At 33.9% G+C, this 21,233-nt stretch overlaps 2 protein-coding genes across 5 annotated transcripts in view; both read left to right on the forward strand.

The window, feature by feature from the left end:
* The first annotated feature begins 5 nt into the window (after nt 1-5).
* Nucleotides 6-4,672, forward strand: LOC149373831 (uncharacterized). 4 transcript variants are annotated; one of them, XM_089595629.1, is made up of 11 exons: nt 6-441; nt 515-848; nt 1,249-1,651; nt 1,726-1,832; nt 1,897-2,083; nt 2,153-2,392; nt 2,498-2,940; nt 3,313-3,531; nt 3,610-3,816; nt 3,897-4,085; nt 4,167-4,672. In XM_089595629.1, the coding sequence occupies exons 1-2, from the start codon at nt 260-262 to the stop codon at nt 762-764; spliced, it is 432 nt and encodes a 143-aa protein (XP_089451755.1). In that variant the 5' UTR covers nt 6-259; the 3' UTR covers nt 765-848; nt 1,249-1,651; nt 1,726-1,832; nt 1,897-2,083; nt 2,153-2,392; nt 2,498-2,940; nt 3,313-3,531; nt 3,610-3,816; nt 3,897-4,085; nt 4,167-4,672. The 4 variants fall into 4 exon arrangements, with proteins under 4 accessions (XP_089451755.1, XP_089451757.1, XP_089451756.1 ...); XM_089595631.1 differs by having other exon boundaries at nt 3,621-3,816; XM_089595630.1 differs by having other exon boundaries at nt 3,676-3,816.
* Nucleotides 4,673-7,666: 2,994 nt separating this feature from the next.
* spt4 (Transcription elongation factor subunit spt4) overlaps nt 7,667-21,233 on the forward strand; it is an 81,850-nt gene continuing 68,283 nt past the window's right edge. Inside the window, exons 1-2 of the mRNA XM_014354868.2 lie at nt 7,667-7,996; nt 8,201-8,307. Of these exons, the coding sequence (XP_014210354.1) occupies nt 7,934-7,996; nt 8,201-8,307 (170 nt within the window). The 5' untranslated portion in view covers nt 7,667-7,933. The remainder of the gene's footprint in view (nt 7,997-8,200; nt 8,308-21,233) is intronic.

Below are 21,233 nucleotides of genomic sequence, written 5' to 3' on the forward strand. Positions count from 1 at the left end.
AGGTTGGACTGTGTGCGGTCAACCCACTCTATAAATATAACCTGCTTCACTTAAGTAAATTATAGAATCGTTGAGTTAGAAATAAATAAAACTTGAAACTTTGAAAGGAAACGAATAAAATTGTTCCAAGTCATTCACGGGACGATCTGAAGAAATCCACTGAGTAGTAGGTACTTCTTGCGGTTCCGGATTCCGGATTACAGGCACCGAAGGCACTGCGTCAAACTTCATTACTTAGTGATCAAGCTTGTAATCGAAGATGAAGAAGCAGATAAATAAAGCAGTGTTGAATAAAACAATGCCATCATTGTTTGTAGATTTATCGGAATACAAGGTGGAGAACATCTTTAAAATTTGTTCTGAAACGCCTGTTCTTTTTACCAGGAATCTTAAGCTAATCACAATTACTGCTTTGGACTGTGCAAACCAGGATTTCAATCAGTAAGTTGACAACATGAAATTTTTTAATTTCATAAACAACCTTACTCTTCAAACCGTATATGTTTTTTTTCAGGAGTTATTCAAATGCAAACTTGAGCGTGGATGCTCACGCTGGTAACTTGTCATTAATGCCCGAACAATTTATGAGTTTGTTGAATAAGGAGGAGATTAGAGAAATGTTTTCTAGTTTCGACTACGTAAAGCAACTACAGGCTGCGTTCCATCTGAGCATTAGGCACAACAAAGAGAGCTATGAAGATATTTTGACCAACTTGTTCCCTATGCCGGAAGATCCAGTTCTGGATATATCGATGCACCGTTAGATACCACGGTTTTAAAAGTAGTGGAGCATTTGATCAACGGCTATACAGCTAATGATCCCAGATGGGCCAATCACAGGAGCTTGAGTAATAAATTCTTTTTTTCTCATTGTGAAAATGTTTTTTTTTTCTTCAGTTTTTCAATACATAAATCTCTATTTCAAGCCACTATGTGAAGTTTACATTTGGTAGAAATTGGCTCTCGTTAATCCAATTATTTGTTATTGCAAAATATTTTACCAGTGTTGCGTCTGTTGTACATATGTGTGCACAAGTGAAAGTATTTCAAGTGTGAGATAAGAGTTTTGCAATTGCATGTAGATCTTAATGACTGTTATCTTATATTTCATGTGCTAAAGCAGTTTCAATCATTCATGAATCCGTTGCTCTAGTAATTTTTGTTGAATAATTGATTTGACTGGTCAAATTAGGAGCCTAGTCATTAAAAAATACTTTTTTTATGACTTATGAATTTAAATTTAAATAGGTGCTCAGGACTCTACAGTTTTGACAGTTGGCAGAAACCGGTGAAAGGCATGAGATGGAGGAAGAGCCCACTGATCCACATGAACAGAACCTTTTTTTTGTGTACAAAAGCTGCCTGGCCAACGGACAAAGTAAGCTGAGCAATGATGAGTAAGCAGAGCAAGCAATATTTGAATTACTCAAGATAGAGGAGAGTCAGAGTTTAGTTCCATTCATTGAATTCCGTGATGCCTTTGTTACCCTGCTCGATGAATTTCAAAAGACGCCTGTCAATGGTTTGGAAAATGAACTTAACGGTGAATCAGATATTATTCCTGAACACGGCACTGTGTGTACCAAATACAATCACCAATTGGAAGAAAGGAAAAAGCCAGAGGCTAAAAATTGCCAACGAATTGAGACAGGTTAAAAATGCTAAAATCTTTTTCATTTTATTTACTATTGCGAGTTAAAGATTGTAATGTGAGTTCTATTTTAGATGCAATCATCAATTATCAACGGTTACCGGAGACGTGGACTAATCAAAACTCCCCTACAGATAGTATAAATGGTTTTTTAAATGGAGATTCAACCCTTTCCAAAAATGTAAGTTAAAATTTGTTCCATCCTCACTCAATCGCGACGATTTCTACTGAACTCTATTTTTCAGGCCATCCAAATTATCTTTTAAAAGCTAGATACGGATTGCGACGGCTTAATAAATTTAAACGAATTTTTAAATTTTTTGAGAGTTCTAATAAAGTGTTCGAAGATTTTAACGTGACTTGGTCCAGTTATTTACACAGGGAATGAACAAAGTCAGATAGTTGAAAGGATTTCGAAGATAATCAAACAGGGTACGTAAACCATTGGATAATAAATAAATTTGTGCATCAGTATCCAAACTCTCATCTTTCACGCAATAGATCTACTCCACGAAGTGCCATTGTAGAACTGTGGGAGGTTGCTGGAGTGACAGATGCCAGTTCCTTATTGCTTTTCTTAGGCTTTAACGGCCCTACTGTTAACTTTATTAACTTATCAAATGCCTTATCTTCCGAGCTTAAGCTTCACCGTGAGGTATCTCATGCTGAAAATGTTGGAAATTACGTACATCTACTGAAAGGAGCACTCATTCTTTATCAAGAAGAAATTCGAAATTTGAAGTGAGTAATCAAAAAGCAGTATCATACTTTGATTGATCATTTTTTCCTCAAATTTTCATTTGTCTGATAAAACATTATTTGATCTTGCAAAAAAAAAACTTGAAGCTTGTCAATGGAGCACCTGCGCTGTGAGCGCGACAAACTTCGCTTGGATCTCGGCGAGACGAATGACTGCACGAATCTATTCGCGCAAGAAATTGACGAGCAATAGGCTCGAATGGATAAATTTTACGAGGATCAGTTGCGCCAGCTCGAACACCGTCATACCGAGGCACTTAAGAGCCTGAGCGATCTGCAGCAGCTCGAGTGTGATTAGAGCACGGGAAGAGCGTGAGAAGAGCACGGGCGTGCTCAAGACATTGGAGGAACAGCTCCAAGCTTCTCAGCTCGAAGAACTGAGACTCAAGGCTGAACTTGCTAGTTTACTGAAGGATCTGAAAGAGTTGGAGAACGAGAATCAAAACCAGAGCGAAGAGTTACGGAAAGTCGAAGAGAGCAATGAACAGTTGAGCTTGCAGGTATGCGAGCTTGCCGTTGCACGTGAACAGGTGAGTTTTTTGATTCTACAGTCGAGCATTGAATATTTTTTATTATATTAATTGCTTTTTGGTTTAACTTTTCAGTAAACTTCTGTACAAAAAAAGCGCATTAATTTAACATAGCATGTACAGCAAGTATTAATATAACTATTTTTTTATGAGCTTTTTTATAATAACTTGACGTTTATGATGTAATACATTAATCTTCACAAGTGACTAATAATTTGTCATTAAATATTAAAAATGGTCATTAAATACGATCCTCAATACTTCGCACGTGCTTGGCGAATTAATGGTAAAAATATTCGTCATGATCGAAATTTACTGTCTGCACACTTGAACACTTGAATAGTAAAATTGTACTTATTTATTATATTTTAGATACCCGGAGCCTATCAACACGGCAATCGAACGCAGCTTGCAGTCCGAATCTTACGTATCGGAGGATCTGAGTGCGAATGATACATATTTTACAGAGAAGTCAGCGAGGTCCACAATTTCTTCCCCACTTTAGTACAAGTCGCTGTCGAATAGGCGCAGTCCAAGAGACCCCCTCAACAGATATCTCAATACATTTTGCAGGTCAACTCGATAATCCTGGTAAGTCTAAAATTCACCTTAACCATTATTTTCAGACTTATTCTTTCACCCAGCTAAATTAATAATGATTGAAAATAGATAGTATGTAGAATCAGGTATCACATTGACTGTCTCAGTAATAGTGCAAAAAAATTTAATCATCAGGGAATTCTGCACGAAGTCATCAAGTATCGTCAATACAATGCGGAAAAATTTTCATTCCCAAAGACGACCACTTTGACCAAATACTTACCTTGGACGGCGTCTCCCGGAAACTACGGCTTAAAAACTTGTCTCAACTCAATGGTACAATGATGAAAAAATAATTCACTACGAAAATTCACAAAATGACGTATAAATACTTACATAGAAAAATACGTTTTTAGCAAAACTTTACTTTGAAACATGGCGTGCATAACACAAGCGACATGGATATGAAAAATAAATTGTTCGAGCAGCTAGTCGGTTTGATTGATCTTGTTGCGCATCCAGAAAACGTGCTGATTCATATTTTGCTTAAATACGGTTACGATATTGAAAAACTTTAGGTTCTCAGTCCTGTCGAGCTTATAATTGTAAATATAGTAACTTCTAAAAAAAAAAAAGTTTTTTTTGTATTATTTACTTCAATTAAACTGATGTCTCTATTTTTTCAGCTCTACACGTGTATTGAAAATCAAACGTCGCACGAGTATGATTTTAAAAAAGCCTCGATTTATTAGATTACATAGATCAAAAAAAAAGAAGAGATATCTTACAAAAACAAGATTTGGGCTCGGGCAACATTAAATAAACAAATCAACTGTTTTTATTTCTTTTACAGCATTATTGAACACAACACGAAAATAAACACTTAGTTGTGCAGTTAATCAGTCTCAAAAATTCTAATAGTAGATATACAGCACTTTTTACCGGATTTTTGCGGATGCAAAATTGCAAACTCATCGAAAATTTTTCTCGGCTTCAATCGCCACACCCCTAGTCTATACTTGTACCTAGAAATTATTTGACCTGGAAACATAAACAGCTTTTATGTTAAGGGAAAGTTGCCTGATTGGTTGATGATATTCAGATTGTTGTAAAATTTTATTTTTCACTTTCTTATGTAAATATAGTGTTGTCAGAGTATTATTTATTAAAATATTGAACAAAGTGAAAGTTAAACTCTACAAATGTGTTTAAAACGTAGTGTTTATGCAGCATAAACATTATTATGTATGTATTACATAGAAAATAAATATTTTAAAAAATGTATACAGGAGTTCTAAAAATTAATTGACCTTAAATTGGATACAAAGGGTTTGTTGCTGATTTTGCAATTCAACCAATCAACATGCACATTATGATGGTCTAGATATTTTGTCGAAAAATAAAGAAAGCTAGACGTTAATTGAGATGGTTAAGTTTCTAAAGTATAGAACAATGCATACCTAATTAAAAAAATTTTAATTGAATTTTTGTGCTTTTTTTCATGTGTAAATACAAATAATTCCGGGGTAAATTTGTAAATTTAATTGATCAAAGCATAATTTTTAAAGCCAAAAAAGTGATTATTCATGTCAAAAGTATATTTGCATGATACATCTAGTCCTAAATAAAATTTTTTAATTAAATCTTTACATATTTTTCAAGGAATCATGTTTAGTTTCAAAACATATTTGTAACTTCTAGATGGATAAAAGTTTTTTTTAATCTTCCTGTATATATAAAAAAAAAATAAATACATTAGTTATTGGGTTGTTGGAATTCAACCGTAATACTATTTACACCATCGGTAATGTCGGTGCACTCTGCATTAGCAATGGAGTGTATATACACACACACATACATACATGTTGTATCCATGGATAACATGACCCATGATCAATAATATTTTTCTTGTTATATTTATTTCTATAAAGATTATTTAATTTCTGCCTCAATATTATCCAGATTTGCTGCTTTCGTTGTAAACATGTAGTTATACACACATACATAGACATTTCTATGTTTACATACAAAAGGACGATTACATTTACGTAAATAATATTTTGTAAATACCCGCCAACGTGCAAGTACTGCAAGCACACTGTAACGCACATGATTGGCCAATAGTCACGCGCATGCGCAGTAATGCACAACAATTTACAGTAGAGCTACGACATTTAGTTTTTATCGATTTATTAACTAAATAATGGTGTGCAATTACAAAATTTGAGTGTGCAGTTAAGATCGTGTAATGTGCAGTTTTTTTGAGGTGTGTGCAGTTCAATACAAGCCTTCATTACGAAGATATGGACCGTTTAGTGTCCCCCTAAAAGTGCTGATGTTTATTAATTTTTTTTGCCCATTTCAGACGTGTGCAGTTAAAATAATTTGTACAGGCGAAATGTGCAGTTCAAAATACGTGTACTGATATTTTTTTTATTGCAAATTTTAACATTTTGTGGGCTAGGGTCGGGGTGGTCTTCGTCTGCACTGATATTGGATATGAACATACAAGCATGTAAGTTTGTATGCATATTCATGTGTGTGCTGCGCACGCGCATATCATAATATATTTGCATACTTATTTACTTATACAATTATATACAAACGTCTCTGTATTATTATACTGACCTGCAGACATAGAGATATATTATAAATAGAGTAGGCAAGCCTGTAAGTGGAAGCGTTAACACGTTAAAAAGAGATGCAACATCGAGCCACCTTTCTATCTTTCTCTGTGCTCGCTGCTGATTGGGTACAGATGTTTTACATATATGTAGGCATAAGCAATCAGTAGCAACCACAGAGAGAAATAGAATGGCAGCTCGATGTTGCATCTCTTTTTAACGTGTCAACGTTTCCATTTACAGAAGAATTGGTGCAAGCCATGGCTTGCCTACTCTATCTATAATATCTCCATGCCTGCAGACAAAAGTGGACGATTACTGAGCGAAAGTCAGGCCAAGCTGCGCTCAAGTCAGCGCCGTATTACAAACCCACTGGAGGCCAAGTTAGATGCCAATGCCAAACTGCGGCCAAGGTGGGTGGCATGGCAGCCAAGCTTCGGACCAGTTTTTGCCCACTTTCAATTTCTACTCGGGCATAGACCAAGAGCTGACGCCGAAGGTTGGTCAAAATGTTAACCAGCCGCTGCTTTTAGCAGAATTAAAAAACCCTATGATTGGTAGAGATTTGAAATTTTTTTGTCATGTTTTATTCCAGTGAAGGGTTTTGTTAGCATTTAGGAAAAGCCATATGGTTTTTGTAAACCAGCCGCAAATAATATCAATGAATAGGAAATAAAAAATCGTCTCAACACATTCCATTTGCGGTAAAATAAAAATGCACTTTGTACCCAAAAATCCACCTTTAAAAATATAGATATGGCATTCTTATCTATACTGTTACCTACAATTCCATGTCATGTCCACATTAGATGTGTCTTCTACTTGTGTTTTAGTACCGTACAAAAGAACGAGTAGTCTATTTTTCTTATATGTCTATGGACTTAACACAGCTGCTTAGGAATAAGGTGCAGTCCCACGGTCCATGGTACGAAATAGAGCTCAGCAATAGACTGTCCGCAATAGAAACAGCCAATCAGAGCTATTGCGAATGTTTAAGCTATCGCGGACGATTGAGCTGTTGCGGGTTGCAAACGTTTTTATATTTTGGCGTGCAACTGTCAGAAAGCTTTTAGGTTATGTCAGGTATTACTTTGCTAAGAGAACGGGACCAAACCAAGATGTATAATAAAACCAGCTTCAGTATGTTTCGACGGATTTTAATTTTTTGAAAGGAGATGGGTTTTTTCACATAAACGGTTGCCAAAGTTAGTATGATCTTCTATAGGATACTAATTTTCATGTCAGAAATTTTACACTGAGCTCTAAAACATACCAAAAAAAACAAACAATCACTGTTGATCAGCTGGTTACATCATTCTATTTCGGAGAGACAAAGTTCGCTATGGTCGCATGTGCAGGAATGACCGATGCGTAACTCATTTACGCCTATAAGTGCAAGTGAGAAAGAGATACTTCGAGTCTTCGAACCTCTTGCACTCACGGGCGTAAACGAGTTACGCATCGGTCTTTCCTGCACATAGGACCATAGCGAACTTTGCCTCTCCGAAATAGAAACGTCCGCAATAGCTTTGATTGGCTGTTTCTATTGCGGACAGTCTATTGCGGAGCTCTATTTTGTACCATGGGCCATGGGACTGTACTACAGGCTGCAGTATAGACTTAAGCGCGGCGCAATATACTTAACACAACCGCTTATGGAGAAATTCCTATCCTGCTCGCTCTATTGCGCTCCATGTGACTGCAGCCTTAAGCTGAACACGTTGTAAACATCACGATATTGGACATTGGACATGCATTTCAGATAAACCGGGCCCCTGGTTAAGAAATGTGAGTGTCGGGTTTTAAGTATTACTTCTGTAAAATCGAAAATGGAAACAGTGCCGAAAGATCTCCATGGTTTAAGAGCGTGCTTAGTTTGTTCAATAATTAAGGTTAGTTGATTTAATTTTGTTCTTCAGGATATTTCACGTAATACTACTATGTCATTAAGTTAGTTCCTACTACATTTATTACACACTGATAAATACAATTAAGAGGTAGAACAATTCTTTTATCACAATTTTAAGACTATAAATTCCCGTTTAATGAATTTTTCACAGCAGTTAACGAATATTAATTTTCTATTGCTTTTTTAGACGTTTGACCAATTCGAACTTGACGGATGCGAAAATTGTGATGAATTTCTAAGAATGAAGAATAACAAGGATAACGTATTTGATTGCACCAGTTCCAATTTTGATGGGTATGAAATATTTCAATGCTTTTTTTTAATTAGTCTGATGTCTTTATGTTAGTATACAGTAGTGTGATTGTGTGTCAGTTATATTTTAAAGTATACAACATATTTTCAGCATCTTTATTATTGTTATGAATAGAAGTATTGACTATATAAATAATTCTTTTATTTAAAATTATACATCTGAATAGTTGCAGGTGTATTGTGGTATTTGACTAACTGTTTATTATTTATTGGCCTATAATTGTATAATGTACAGAACCAAGTTTAAAGCAACATTAAAATAATAATTGTACTTAAAATTATTAATTACTATCAAGATTCAGTTACTTCCCAGCTAAAAATTTGTCATAAGTTCTTACATAAGTTCATATATAATTTCTTACGTAACTTCTTATGTAATTTCTTACATATGTTTTTATGTAAATTCTCATATAAGGTTTTTAAATAGAACTTATGTCAGAACTTGTACCCGATCTTACATTTGCTTATCAACCGAGAACTTACATAAGATCTTACGTATTTTCTTATGTAAGTTCTTATAAGAGCTCGTGCATCAGTTGTTGAAACGTGTGTAATTACTATCTACATACATACACGGTGAATTTTAAAATATTTTCTGCATAAAACCTGTTAAAATAGCTAATACAAATTAGTAAATACAAAAAAAAGCATTTCTTACCTCCACTAAGGAGATTTGAATTTAGTCTGGAGAATCTCTAGACAAGTGTCTTACCCATTTGGCCAAAGTGGATTCGATACATGGAAAAGAATTGACGTCCTCATAAGGTACCTCAAAAACTGTTGATTTTCTTATTTTGTGGATAACATTTACCACCTTGGTTACCTCATTGGTTAATGAACATTTTATAAACGTACATATAACATTGTTTTAAGTCTGATAATGCGTTTCTCGACAATAAATCTAGTAATTGGTTTTACAACTACTTCTCGATCACGGATTTTATTTGAACTTGACTTGTACTTTTTATTCTAAGGGAAAAATAACCTATTTTTAAAAGTGTCATAAATTTATTGTAATTGTTACAACAACAAAGTTGAGGATTAACTTCTTCTCTTCAATACTTTAATGTCGGTATCGAAAACCAGCAGCAAAAATAGTTTCTCACTTATATAAACATTACTTCAAAGATTATATGAATTCTTAAAACATAAGTTACTACATGAAATAAAGTTTTAAAAAAAAGTATTTGATTTAAATAAGAAGTGGAAAAACACGTTCCTTAACTAGTGTCAGAGATTTTAAAAAGCAATAATTTGAGGACTCAATAACATCGATGTTAGTATCAGATGTACCTTATGAGGTCGTCAATTCTTTCTTATGTATCAAATCCACTCTGGCTAAGTGGGTAAGACACTTGACTAGGGATTCTCCGGATCAGGTTCAAATCCCCTTAGTGGAGGTAAGAGATGCTTTTTTTGTATTTACTAATTTATAACAGCTATTCTAACAGCTTTTATGCAAAAAAAATTTTAAAGTTCACCATGTATGTATCTAGATAGTAATTGAATACGTTTAAACGACTGATACACGAAGTCTTATAAGAACTTACATAAGAACTGACATAAGAAATTACATACGATCTTATGTAAGTTCTCGGTTGATAAGCAAATGTAAGTTCTGACACAAGTTGTGATAAAAGAACTTATATGAAAACTTATCTAAGAACTAACATAAGAACTGACATAAGAAATTATATAAGAAATTACGCAAGAACTTATGTAAGACCTTGTGACAAATTTTTAGCTGGGTTACAATATTTTGGTACAGTTATCAGAATAAACATCAATTTATAAGTTAGTTTATTATAAATTACAAGTAGTTACATTAATTCACAAGTGTAAGCTTGTCCGTAGGGCATTAAAAATCATCTTGTTTTCAAAAAGAATTCAACGAAAAGAGTTCTAAATGAATACGTGTATAAGAATTCAATTATAATTAAATATGAGTTTTTTAAGTTCTAATGGTATTGGTAATGAATTTTTTCAAAATTTAGAAAAAATTTATCATTTATTGATATACGTTACTGGTAACTTTATAAGAACAGTGGGTTGAGGGACAGTGTGGTGGATAGTGATATGCGATCCTGATTGGCTGCGCCATGTTTAAGCTTATGTTCACATGGGAGCGCAATAGAGTGAGCAGGATAGAAATTTCTCTATAAGCGGCTGAGACGAAAAAGAGCAAGTAGACCGACGTCGTCTGCTTTACTGCTGGCGGGATTGCGGATCACATCACCAGTAAATCGACAGTAGCGCCCCCAACCACGCAACGTTGTCACGTCTTACATATGTAACTGCTGGCGGCGATTGCGGATTACACCCTATATCCTGCTCGCTCTATTGCGCTTCATGTGACTGCAGCCTAAGTCATTTCACTACGTAAAGATATAGTTTATAATGCTTAAATCTATACATATATATAGTGAATTGTCTGTATACAGCGTAATACATAGTCAGTAGTAGTATTGTTATACATAGTAAAATTACTTAAACATGGTAGCTATCCGCCACACTGTCCCTCGACCAACTGTATCTGTAAGTGAAAATTACCGTCCTCTGAGTACGCGGGCGGGATTTTTTACTTACCGAGCACGAGGAGACTTAAAATCGTTTAATTATGCACCATGTTCAGAGGTTAAAAATGCCCTAGATTTCACATTAACCGCCCTCAGCTTGGCTTTGGGCGTTTATTCATCTGAAATCGGCGACATTATTAACCTCGCTCGCTAGGAGCTTAATTTACTATACATATTCGTAAACGTATCAGGTGATGTCTACTGAAAAAAAGTTCCTAAAGTGTTCTTAAAGAATTCTTTGACTACTGCAACGTTTTTAAATTGCAGCAATCGAATTATTTTAACATTTGAAAGCAAGTGTTTGACAAACAAAATAGAAATCAACAATTGATAGACAAACATATTGAGTGTAGGCCAAGACACATTCCATTTTATTTAAAGAGTACAATAAATAATTAAGGATTACAAGAAAAAAGCCTATTGGTGCATCGAATTTCTTTACTACTTGTGTAAAGTATTAAGTTAGTTTAGAACAATCATCATCTAAGTTACGGCTTTTGGAGTTAGCAGTCGAAGCTTCAGTCACTTTTTTTAGTTCTAACGGACATTTAAAATGTGTTGGATATTTAATTTAACGAATTTAACACTTCGTTGCTTTTACGGAATAACTCATATCTTTCCGTTCATGATAAACTTTTACGATTTGTCCGTTTTACGTATGGTAATTTATAAAAAAAATTTCTCAATGAAATATTTATTACTAACCTAATAGTAAATAAATTACTGAAAATTTAGTTGAAATATCATACAATCCTGCATAACTTTATGACTCCACAATAGGTTTTATATATAAGTTTCCTTAAAACTTATCTCATTAGAAAAGTTAAAAAAATTTAAGTCATTGTTTACTCACTCTAATTAAAATATGCAAAAAAAAGTAATATTTGAACCGGAATCAGCCAATGAACGTATGTAGTTTCATGTTCAAGTAAATTCAAAGTCTCCAGAGCTGTGGTACGGAATAAGCCTTTGATCGCCAAAATCGTGGGTTCGATTCCCTGTGGATCACTTTTTTTTTATTTATCGTGGTATTTTTGCTTACAAAAAACGAACAAATTTAAACCATCACTACCAATATAACGCATTGCTATATTTAGAGTTATCATTTTTTTTGACTGATTTTTAAAAAATTTCTGATTGCTGTAATTATTCTTATGTAAACTACATGCACTTTTACTACATTTGATTTGTAGTGAAAAGAGTAAATGTATTATTTTGCCGACATAAAATGCATCTTTATTCTATTTATACGTTTAAATTTCACATGAAATGCAAACCAATTTTACCTCAATGAGAGGTTTGTACCAAAGTCGAAAAATTGTTTTTACAATAACACTAACTTTTCGCACAATGCATTCATCCTAGGACAATGAGCTGAATCGAGAGTTCAGCCGAAAAATCTGCTGAAATTTAGCTGAACAAACAAAAGTGTATACGCAATGGGCAATGCTGCTACTTAACTGATGCTAGAAAAACTCAAACCGAAATAAAAATAGGTAATTATAGCTAGCGTACAAAACTGCAAATGGCGTGGCAGCATCTTGTAAGCTATAGCTGTATACAGTGGGTTGAAGGACAGTGCGGTGGATAGCCGCCATTTATAGTACATGTCAGTGGTGGTCAATTTGAAATGGCAAATAACATTCCACATCATACCACTCCACAATGCCATTCTAAAATCGTGCTTTTGCTGCACTGCGCAAGTGCGTAGGGGCAGCGCAATTATAGAAGAGGCCCTGCAATGATCTAAGCACAGAACCCAATATCTATACACACTGAAAAATAGTGAGAGGTGCTGAAAATGGTGGAGCCAAACAGCACCGCATGACCCTAACCGCCACACTGTCCCTTGACCCACTGTATTGAAAGCTCGCCCGACAAAGTTAGTATTTTTTCTACATGTGGGCTATTGAGTTTGATGTCTTGGTATGTGGACCAACCGCAGATGGAATCTAGGAAGTACTCCCCGGGAAGTGAAGCTTTTTTTACATCTGGGTTATCTAGTTCGATGTTTAGGTACATATACCGTTCGTAGGTGGCGTCTGGGAGGTGCTCCCCAGGATGTGAACTTTTTTTCTTATCTAGGCTATTAAGTAGGATATCCAGATAAGTGGGCCCACCGCAGACGCTGTCTAGGAGGTTCTCCCCAGAAAGTAAAGCTTTTCTTACTTCTGAACTATCGAGTGCGATGTCTTGGTATATTTGCCGTCAGCAGGTAGCGTGTGAGGGACGTGCCCCAGGAAGTGAAGTTTTTTTGATATCTGGGCTATTGAGTGCAATCTTCAGGTATGCGGACCTACTGTTGACGGTGTTTAGGGCGCAGTCTGGGAAATAAAGTCTTATCAATACTTAAGCTATTAAATACAGTCCGAGGTATATGTATCTAGGTGGCGTGCCTTAACACGTAAAGCTTTTTTTACATCTACCTCTGAAATGAAGTGTCTTAATAAATATACTCGTCACAGAAGCTTTCTAGGAGATGCGCTTCAGGATGTTGAACTTTTACAGATCAAAACTAATGAGGATGCTTAGATGTATTGACAAACAGCAGTTGGCGTGTAAGAGCTGTGTACCAGAAATAGGACCCATAATGAGAACTAGATTTTAAAATAAAATTTTTTTATTTGCTTTCATGTGCACGCGATTTTTACACTTCATCAGTGATAGTACTTTCAGCAAAATTTTACTAGCACTGACTACATAATTCTGTATTAAATTATGCTGATCTGACAATCGATACATATCATGTCACAAAAATTTACGTTTCTTTCAGACTTAAACTTGAGAATACAACGCAAGAGTTTTGCATGGCGTATGTAAAATAAATACAAGCATGTTTTACAGTTTTACAGTTAAGTTTAAGTGATATAGATGAAAGCAAGTTTCGATTAAGAATATTTTTTTCACCATAAGTGCAAAGTACAACTCACGTGCCTGAAGAGTGCGTTTGCTGTATGTTTGAGCCTGAAGTGACTACGATATTTTTCACACCGTAGGTAGAAAGTGCATTTTTGCGCCTGTGGGCACACTGCGCTTCAGGGTGGGAATGAACTTTGTGCCCGGCAGTTCTGGAATGTTTATTCCTGCCTCTGGGAGCCAAGTAATGACAGGGCACAAAGCGTGCCAAGTACTAGGCCCGAAGGATGGAAAACATTTATCCTTGTAATTGTTGTCTCTAAAAGGTATCTCCTTACCACGTGTTTGAGAGGTTATGCGACGGACATGCGTATGTCAATCGCATCGTCCTAGTACTAGTATCGTAATGTACTGTTAGTAAATTGATAAAATTACTGCCGTTATTTAGATAATTGTTTGTTATTATAAGTTGCACACTATTCCCCCTAGGAGCCACTTGCGGTAGGCATACATACCTGGACATCGTGATACATAGCCCAGATGTAAAAAAGCTTAAATTCTTTGAGAGTACCCCCTAGACACTGTCTACGGTGGGTCCACATACCTAGACATCGCACTTGATAGGCCATTAATCCCTAATATGGAAAAGGCTTGACTTTCTGGGGTGCACCCCTTAGACACCGCCTGCTGTGGGTTCACGTACTTCCCGGTTGATAGTGACAAGTAAAATCTTAGAAAATTCCATTCATTGAAGTAAAATTTAATCAGCCAAAGAAATGACACGTGCAATAAGTTATAAGGTTACATGAATAAGCCCAATACTTTATTTTTTTAAATACTTTTTTAATGGGAAGTACGATTTTCTTTTACATGTCTATTATTTAATAAGTGATTCATAAGAAGTATACATAGGTTACTTCACAAAAACTGCGGCGATATTTTTACGCCCTAATTAAGACTTTGTAAATCAAATGTTTAGAATTTTAATTATTTTTTCCACGTTATATAAGGTCCAAACTAGTTGAAAACTGTTAATCCCGACTCTACGATCATTTATTAAAAACCTATGTTAATTTAAATATATTTTTTGAAAATTTAAAAAAAGCATTATGGTCAGGACATACTTGTCATTACCGGAACGGTACTTTTTTTGCGATTGTGAAGCGCCAAGATGGAATTAAAACGAAACTTCGTTTGTCACATCTGCACCTTATACCCCCTCGTACACTCTAGTCATCTAATCGATGATTTCCAATCCCTCCGAGATTAGGGGCGTTACGGTAATGACCGCTTATTTTACCGGAAAAAACGCTATGCAGTTGCGACTATACTACAACTAGCCACACTAAAATTTTGTGCTGCAAAAAAATTGTATTGGAAACATCACTACAGTCCCGAAGCCAGATATGGGTTTGTAGCTTGGTATACGTTCCTGGCTGTTGATATTCATGTTTGTTACTAAAATAATATTATGTTTTGTTGATTTTTTAATTCAATTATTTACCTTATAATTTAATAACAAAAATTATATTCATAGCACTTTTCTACAAGTACAATCTTACAATTAATAAGTTTCTTCATAATTTAAAGCAACTTGTGTTACGTATTAATATGATTTGTTTCACATCTCTTTGAAAATTGCCCACAACATTTTATTACGCAAAACTTGATGATGGTACATCCATTACCGTTAATGAAAAAAATGTTTATAATTTTACTAAACCGTACGATGGATTATAAAATTACATAATTAGTACTCTCACAGGTATTAAGGGTGGTCGTATGATTCATGATTGAGATAAATACTCACCTATATTTACGAAAAAAATTTATTTTAGAGTTACACGTTTAACATGAATTTCGTTCCAGAAATAATTAAAGGATTAAATGATAAAGTCATTAATTATTGAATACGGTGTCCACCTCAACCCTGATTTTATCTGCGTCAGACATTACAACCGATGTTAAAAGCCTTTAAAAGCACCAAAAGTTGTCTTATGTTGAGAATTAGAGATCAATAGACAGTTTATTAAAAAAAAACTGGCTGAGATGGAACAGAAACAAAATGTAAGTCTTGTTTCTACTTATACACGAAAATCATATATTAATTTTTAAGTACTGGAATAGTAATTGACAGGATTTAGACTATGATTTAATTGTTGAAACTCTAAGTTGTATACACTTTACACATTGACATAAGTAACACGAGTGTTAACATGACATGTATTCGCTATGCACCTATATCAGGTGACGCCGTCGAGTGAGAGAAATTGCCACTCCCTAAGATCGCCAAAATGCACGGAGCCTTATAGAAAATTTTTTTAAAAATTAAAAAAAAGGATATTAAAAGTGATTTGAACAAATGAATCGGTGACTTGAGTGTATATTATGTAAGTGTACAATAATAAATTTTGTTTGGTGTTCTCATGTATACTACAAGATTGGAAAAAATAAGAGCATGGATTGTGACTGATATAACACAGCATATACATGCTTACACTTGTGTAAAGCTTAAAGGATACAAGTAATCCACGGAAACGTAATATAAATGTGTAAAAGTTAACGTAACCTGTTATTAGTATTTACGTTTATTGAACACTGTGTTGTGAGAAATAGATAAATGTAAGCAGTAAATACTTGTGTTTTTCAAGCTCCACACAAGTGTAAGCATGTATATGTACTTATATATGTTGTGTTATCACAGCCGCAATCCATGTTTTTATTTTTTTTTCTCTCTTGTAGTACTCATGACAACACTAAACAAAACTTATTACTGTACACTAATATAATACACACTTAAATCACTGATTCGTTTGGTCAATTTTCTCTTAATTACCTTGTTTTTAATTTTTTAGAAAGTTGCCCCATAAGGCTCCGTGCATTCTGGCGATCTTAGCGATGGACAATACCTTCACTCGATGGCATCACCTGACTTATGCGCATAGCCAATACCACTATTCTATGTGCCACACCACAGATTCGAATTTTAAGTACACACATTTCCACCTAGCTGTACTAACAATGGTTCCGTGTTTTTGCATGTACGGTAACAAAATCTTACTTCTTTGACCACGTGATTCGAATGCTAATAATAATTTTTGAAATACAATAGCATACTTCATTACAATTTAAAGCAAAAACGCTTGAACAGAAATTACAATGCAAACAAGCAGTGAGCAACGTTATGACTATTTTTTTGTTCATGTATACAATTTTTTTTTATCACAAAATGTAATTACTGACTCTTAATTGTAGATCTGCTAATTCCAACTGCTTGTAATTATTTATATTATGTAATAACGAGTAACGATTGTTACTACGAAGAACCGATACGATCACAACTATTTACAAAGAATCGATGAGCTCAGTTATAATTTTTTTCTTCCTTACATATTGCTTTTATTTCTTACACAATATTTATATAATCTACATTGTGTGGTTCTAAGATCAAGATGCAGTGACTATGTATGTTTTCACGTATTACTGTTTAATTCTTTGGTCCAGTCCGCGGCTTTAGTACTTTTATAAACGAGATATACGTATCGGTATTTAAAAACAATTGCTTATAGCAAATGTTTAAAAAACGTTACCTAAAAATCCAATTATTGATAAAACTTTTTTTTCGTCCCTTAGCCTAGTGGACGCAAGTAAGATATCTTAACATTTTTCTAATAAGTTCATTGTTTTTTTTACTAAACATTCATTAATGTCTGAACTAGTTTTATCATAAATTTCGATATGTTGAGAAATAGTACTTACATAAAATGTGTGCAATAGTGAAATGGAAAACATAATTAGAAAAATCAAGATTCTTAAAGCAAAGATAAATTATTTTTATAAACTGGACTGCGAAAAATGCAAAAAAAAAAAAAAGAAAATAGTAGTTATACAATCACAAACGAAAAATGTTACAATATTACCTCCCAAATTTATGGCAAGCAGGGCTACAGTTAGTTGAAGACTATAGGAAAAAAATAACAAAACAAAAAGGTTAGATAAGTTTGATATGTTGAGCTCATATTTTTTAAGGAGTTTTTTAAATATATCTTTATACATTAGCAATGAATAGTATTCTTGCTAATAAATCTGTAGCCTTGAAAAGTTCTGAAATCACAGTATAAAAACGGTTAAGTTGGTTTTTTGGTTTAAAAGGTTTTATGGGGATATTATTACTTTTCAGAAAAATACCATTTTTCAATGTTGATTTAAAAAAATCTTAATTACATTAGATATCGCTCATACTAGAAAGTACTGAATAGAAACGAAGTCTGTAGCACATAGCTACGGTGTTCTATAATGGCCCCCTAAACTCTACTTAAAGTTGTTCATATACAGATGTTTTAAAAGTATGAATGTGTGCAAAGGTTAATTTGTACGAATACTTCGTAAATTCATTGAATAAAATAAATTGTCTTAAAAATAGTATACTACGTACGAGTTTGCAAAGGCTTCGATTTACGAACTGAGAGGTTTACGACACGAGCCGAAGTCGAGGACCGTAACAAGATTTGTAAAGAAGCCTTTTCGAACGAGTTTCGTATACAATTTTTTCGCCTAAGAAAAACTTTTTTTTATCGTATAATTCTCATCAATTTTTTCTTCAAGCTAATAACATAAATTGAATTACTCTTGTAAAAAAAATTTTAAAAAACAGCATAAAACAAAAAAGAGTTACTATACGTTTAAAAAAAAAAAAAAACGTCAAAACCTTCGATCACGCTCGTCATAGGTATTAGATAATGTGTGAAAAAAAAAATTTCCATGGTGGTTCGAACTTGGTACCTATGGGACCAAAAGATTATAGTTAGTCCACTGCGTTATCACATCAGTGGTATACAGTAGTTCAGATTTTACATATGTTTAGAAGGAGCCCTTATGTAAGGAAGTGATTGAATCTTTATGTTTTTTTTTACTAAAAAAAAAAAAAAAAAATAAAAAAAAAAAAAAAAAAAAAAAAAAAATCCTGCGGTCAGACGCTATTTTTCCACCTTCCAGCTGCTTTGATTAATACTCGCGTCCTTGATCCGCAAAAAAAAATCTCTAATTCATTAACAAAATAAGAATTTATTGATCGCGCGCATAATGGCGCGTCGCGTATGTACCTAAAACAGCAGCGAAACACTCAGTGAAAACAACGAAGCAAGTATTTGCTCCGTCTCTAACCCATCTCAAATTAACAGTAATAAATAAGAATGAAAGCTAATTTTGCTGTCATTACTGAAAAAAAAAACCTAAAAAGAACGTAAAATTTAACATATTTTTTGTTAATTCAAAAAAGAATGAAATTCTTTAAACGAAGGCTGTTCCACCAAATATTTTTTACTTTGCTACTGTTAATTGTCACTTAGCCATGCTGCATGTGCGCGTACCTCGAGCAGCAGCGAAACATGCATCGGAGGAATCGAAACAAGTGCCTGCTTTATACTTACCCATTAATTAGATACTTCCCCATTAAGTACATTAATACTTACCCATCGATAAAATTGGATTAATTTCGAATATTCTTATATGCTTTATGAGCAGGCATGGACTAAAAAATCGCCAAAAATATGAAATGTAGCAATTGAGAAGAGGAGTTGCCAAGACCTCGATGGCGAAATTGGTAACGTACTTTCCTGGCAAGAAAAGAGTTCCAGGTTCAAATCCTGTTTGAGGTGGCACTTTTTTTCAATTGCTGCGTATGACAATTTTTCTACAAATCGTAATTTTAATTAAAAACATGGAGTTGCCTTGGCAATCTCGTTATGGATGGGAAATGTCGATAAATTCAATTACTCGTATTAAAGTACAATCATTTGGTTATTTCTTTTCAAACTGAGATATGGTATAACTGTATTCATTACATAACAGTGTGAACAGTCCACCTACAATTTATAATTAAAAAAGTTCTCTCCTTTATTTGTCAGATACTCTAGGTATAAAATATAACTGTTGGTCTATAGTGCGTGAGATTTTTGCGTAAAAAAGGCAGCAGTAGTACACGTATCGTATCTTTACCCTTATTTTATTTTATATTTTATGCACAATAAGCTAATATATATGTAAATGTGTTCACAGTCTTGAAAAGGTCTCCATGATGAGACGAAATATTGTTCTTGATCGCGCGCAGAATCGCGCGTCGCGTACGTACCTACCTACTTATAGTGTCGCCCAAGAAAGTACATCGACTGTTCGCTAAAATAAATTTGTGTAATTGGAATGACTTGACAAAAAAAAAAAATTTTTTAAATTGATCTAATCCATGAGATAATCTTTGAGATCCAAATAGTCCATCTAATCCACTTTGCTAACACATTATTCATTACCTTGAACAAATTTACATCTAATAGGCTAACTGAGCACCGAAGCTCACTTCACAATTTTTACGTATAAGTTAGAAAACTAAAAAAAAATAATTAATCAACTATTGAGCTTATGTCTTATAGTCATTTATTTATTTATTTTGCGAGAGAAAATAATAAAATCATTAAGCTCACTCAGTGCCAGGTTTTGCTCACTACGGCATTAATAAGTAATCATGAATAAAAAAAAAAGTAAATAAATTATTACACTTAACTTACAGAGCAGTATCAATCGAGCAGGCTCGATCGCAACCTTTTTACTTTTTTTAAAGATTAAAGAAAAATGTAACATGGAGTCTGTGTTGATGATTTACGATTATTCATTTATTTATCTTTTACTTAACGAAATAATTTACCAATCGGCTAGCAGAGTGCCGAAGCCAACGTAACTTTTTACACTTTAATTGTGGAATAAAATGAAAATAATTAAGTAACTTAGAGCCTATGTCTTACAGCCACTTATTCATCAGCACTCAAAAGAAAATAATAAAGTTATTGAGCTCACTCAGAGTTAGAGCTCATTCACCACCGCATTAATAATTTATGTCGAAAATAAATACTAACATTTAAGTTATCTAGTGCTGGTAATTAACGGTCTTCGTAATTATAAATTAAAATCAAATAATAACATTTTTAACTTGGAGAACAGAAGGGCTCGCTCGCAACCTCTTTTATTTTTCCTAAGCAACTAAAGAAAAACATAATAGGAATTAATTTATTGTTCGAGAGTGAATAGTAATATGAATGACCTTACTGATTGCCTGGCCTTTCATGCAGCCTATTAAATGAGTACTCAAATAAGTAAAATTTCATATGAAAACTACAAAGTTCGTTAATGTTGACGTTAAATGACCATTCATACATTTATTTTTAACTTAAGAAAGAGTAATAAAGTTATTAATGTTACTGAGTGCTTGGTAACATTTTAATCGGTAATTATTTAACATACTACAACAAAAAACCGCTACTAAGCATTGATGCTCGATTGCATGTTACTAATGGTTTATAACAGAGAAAAAATAATTAAGACCATTACTGCTGATGCTTGTTCGCTGAAAACAGTAGAATTACTTTGCAGCGATACTTCCCCGCTGCCTTATCATCAGTTCATTAAATGAAAACAATAATTACAAAA

Source organism: Copidosoma floridanum, unplaced genomic scaffold (assembly GCF_036245765.1).
Source record: "Copidosoma floridanum isolate Cflo_tuat_1 unplaced genomic scaffold, Cflo_Japanese_pri ptg000026l, whole genome shotgun sequence".
Classification (NCBI taxonomy): domain Eukaryota; kingdom Metazoa; phylum Arthropoda; class Insecta; order Hymenoptera; family Encyrtidae; genus Copidosoma; species Copidosoma floridanum.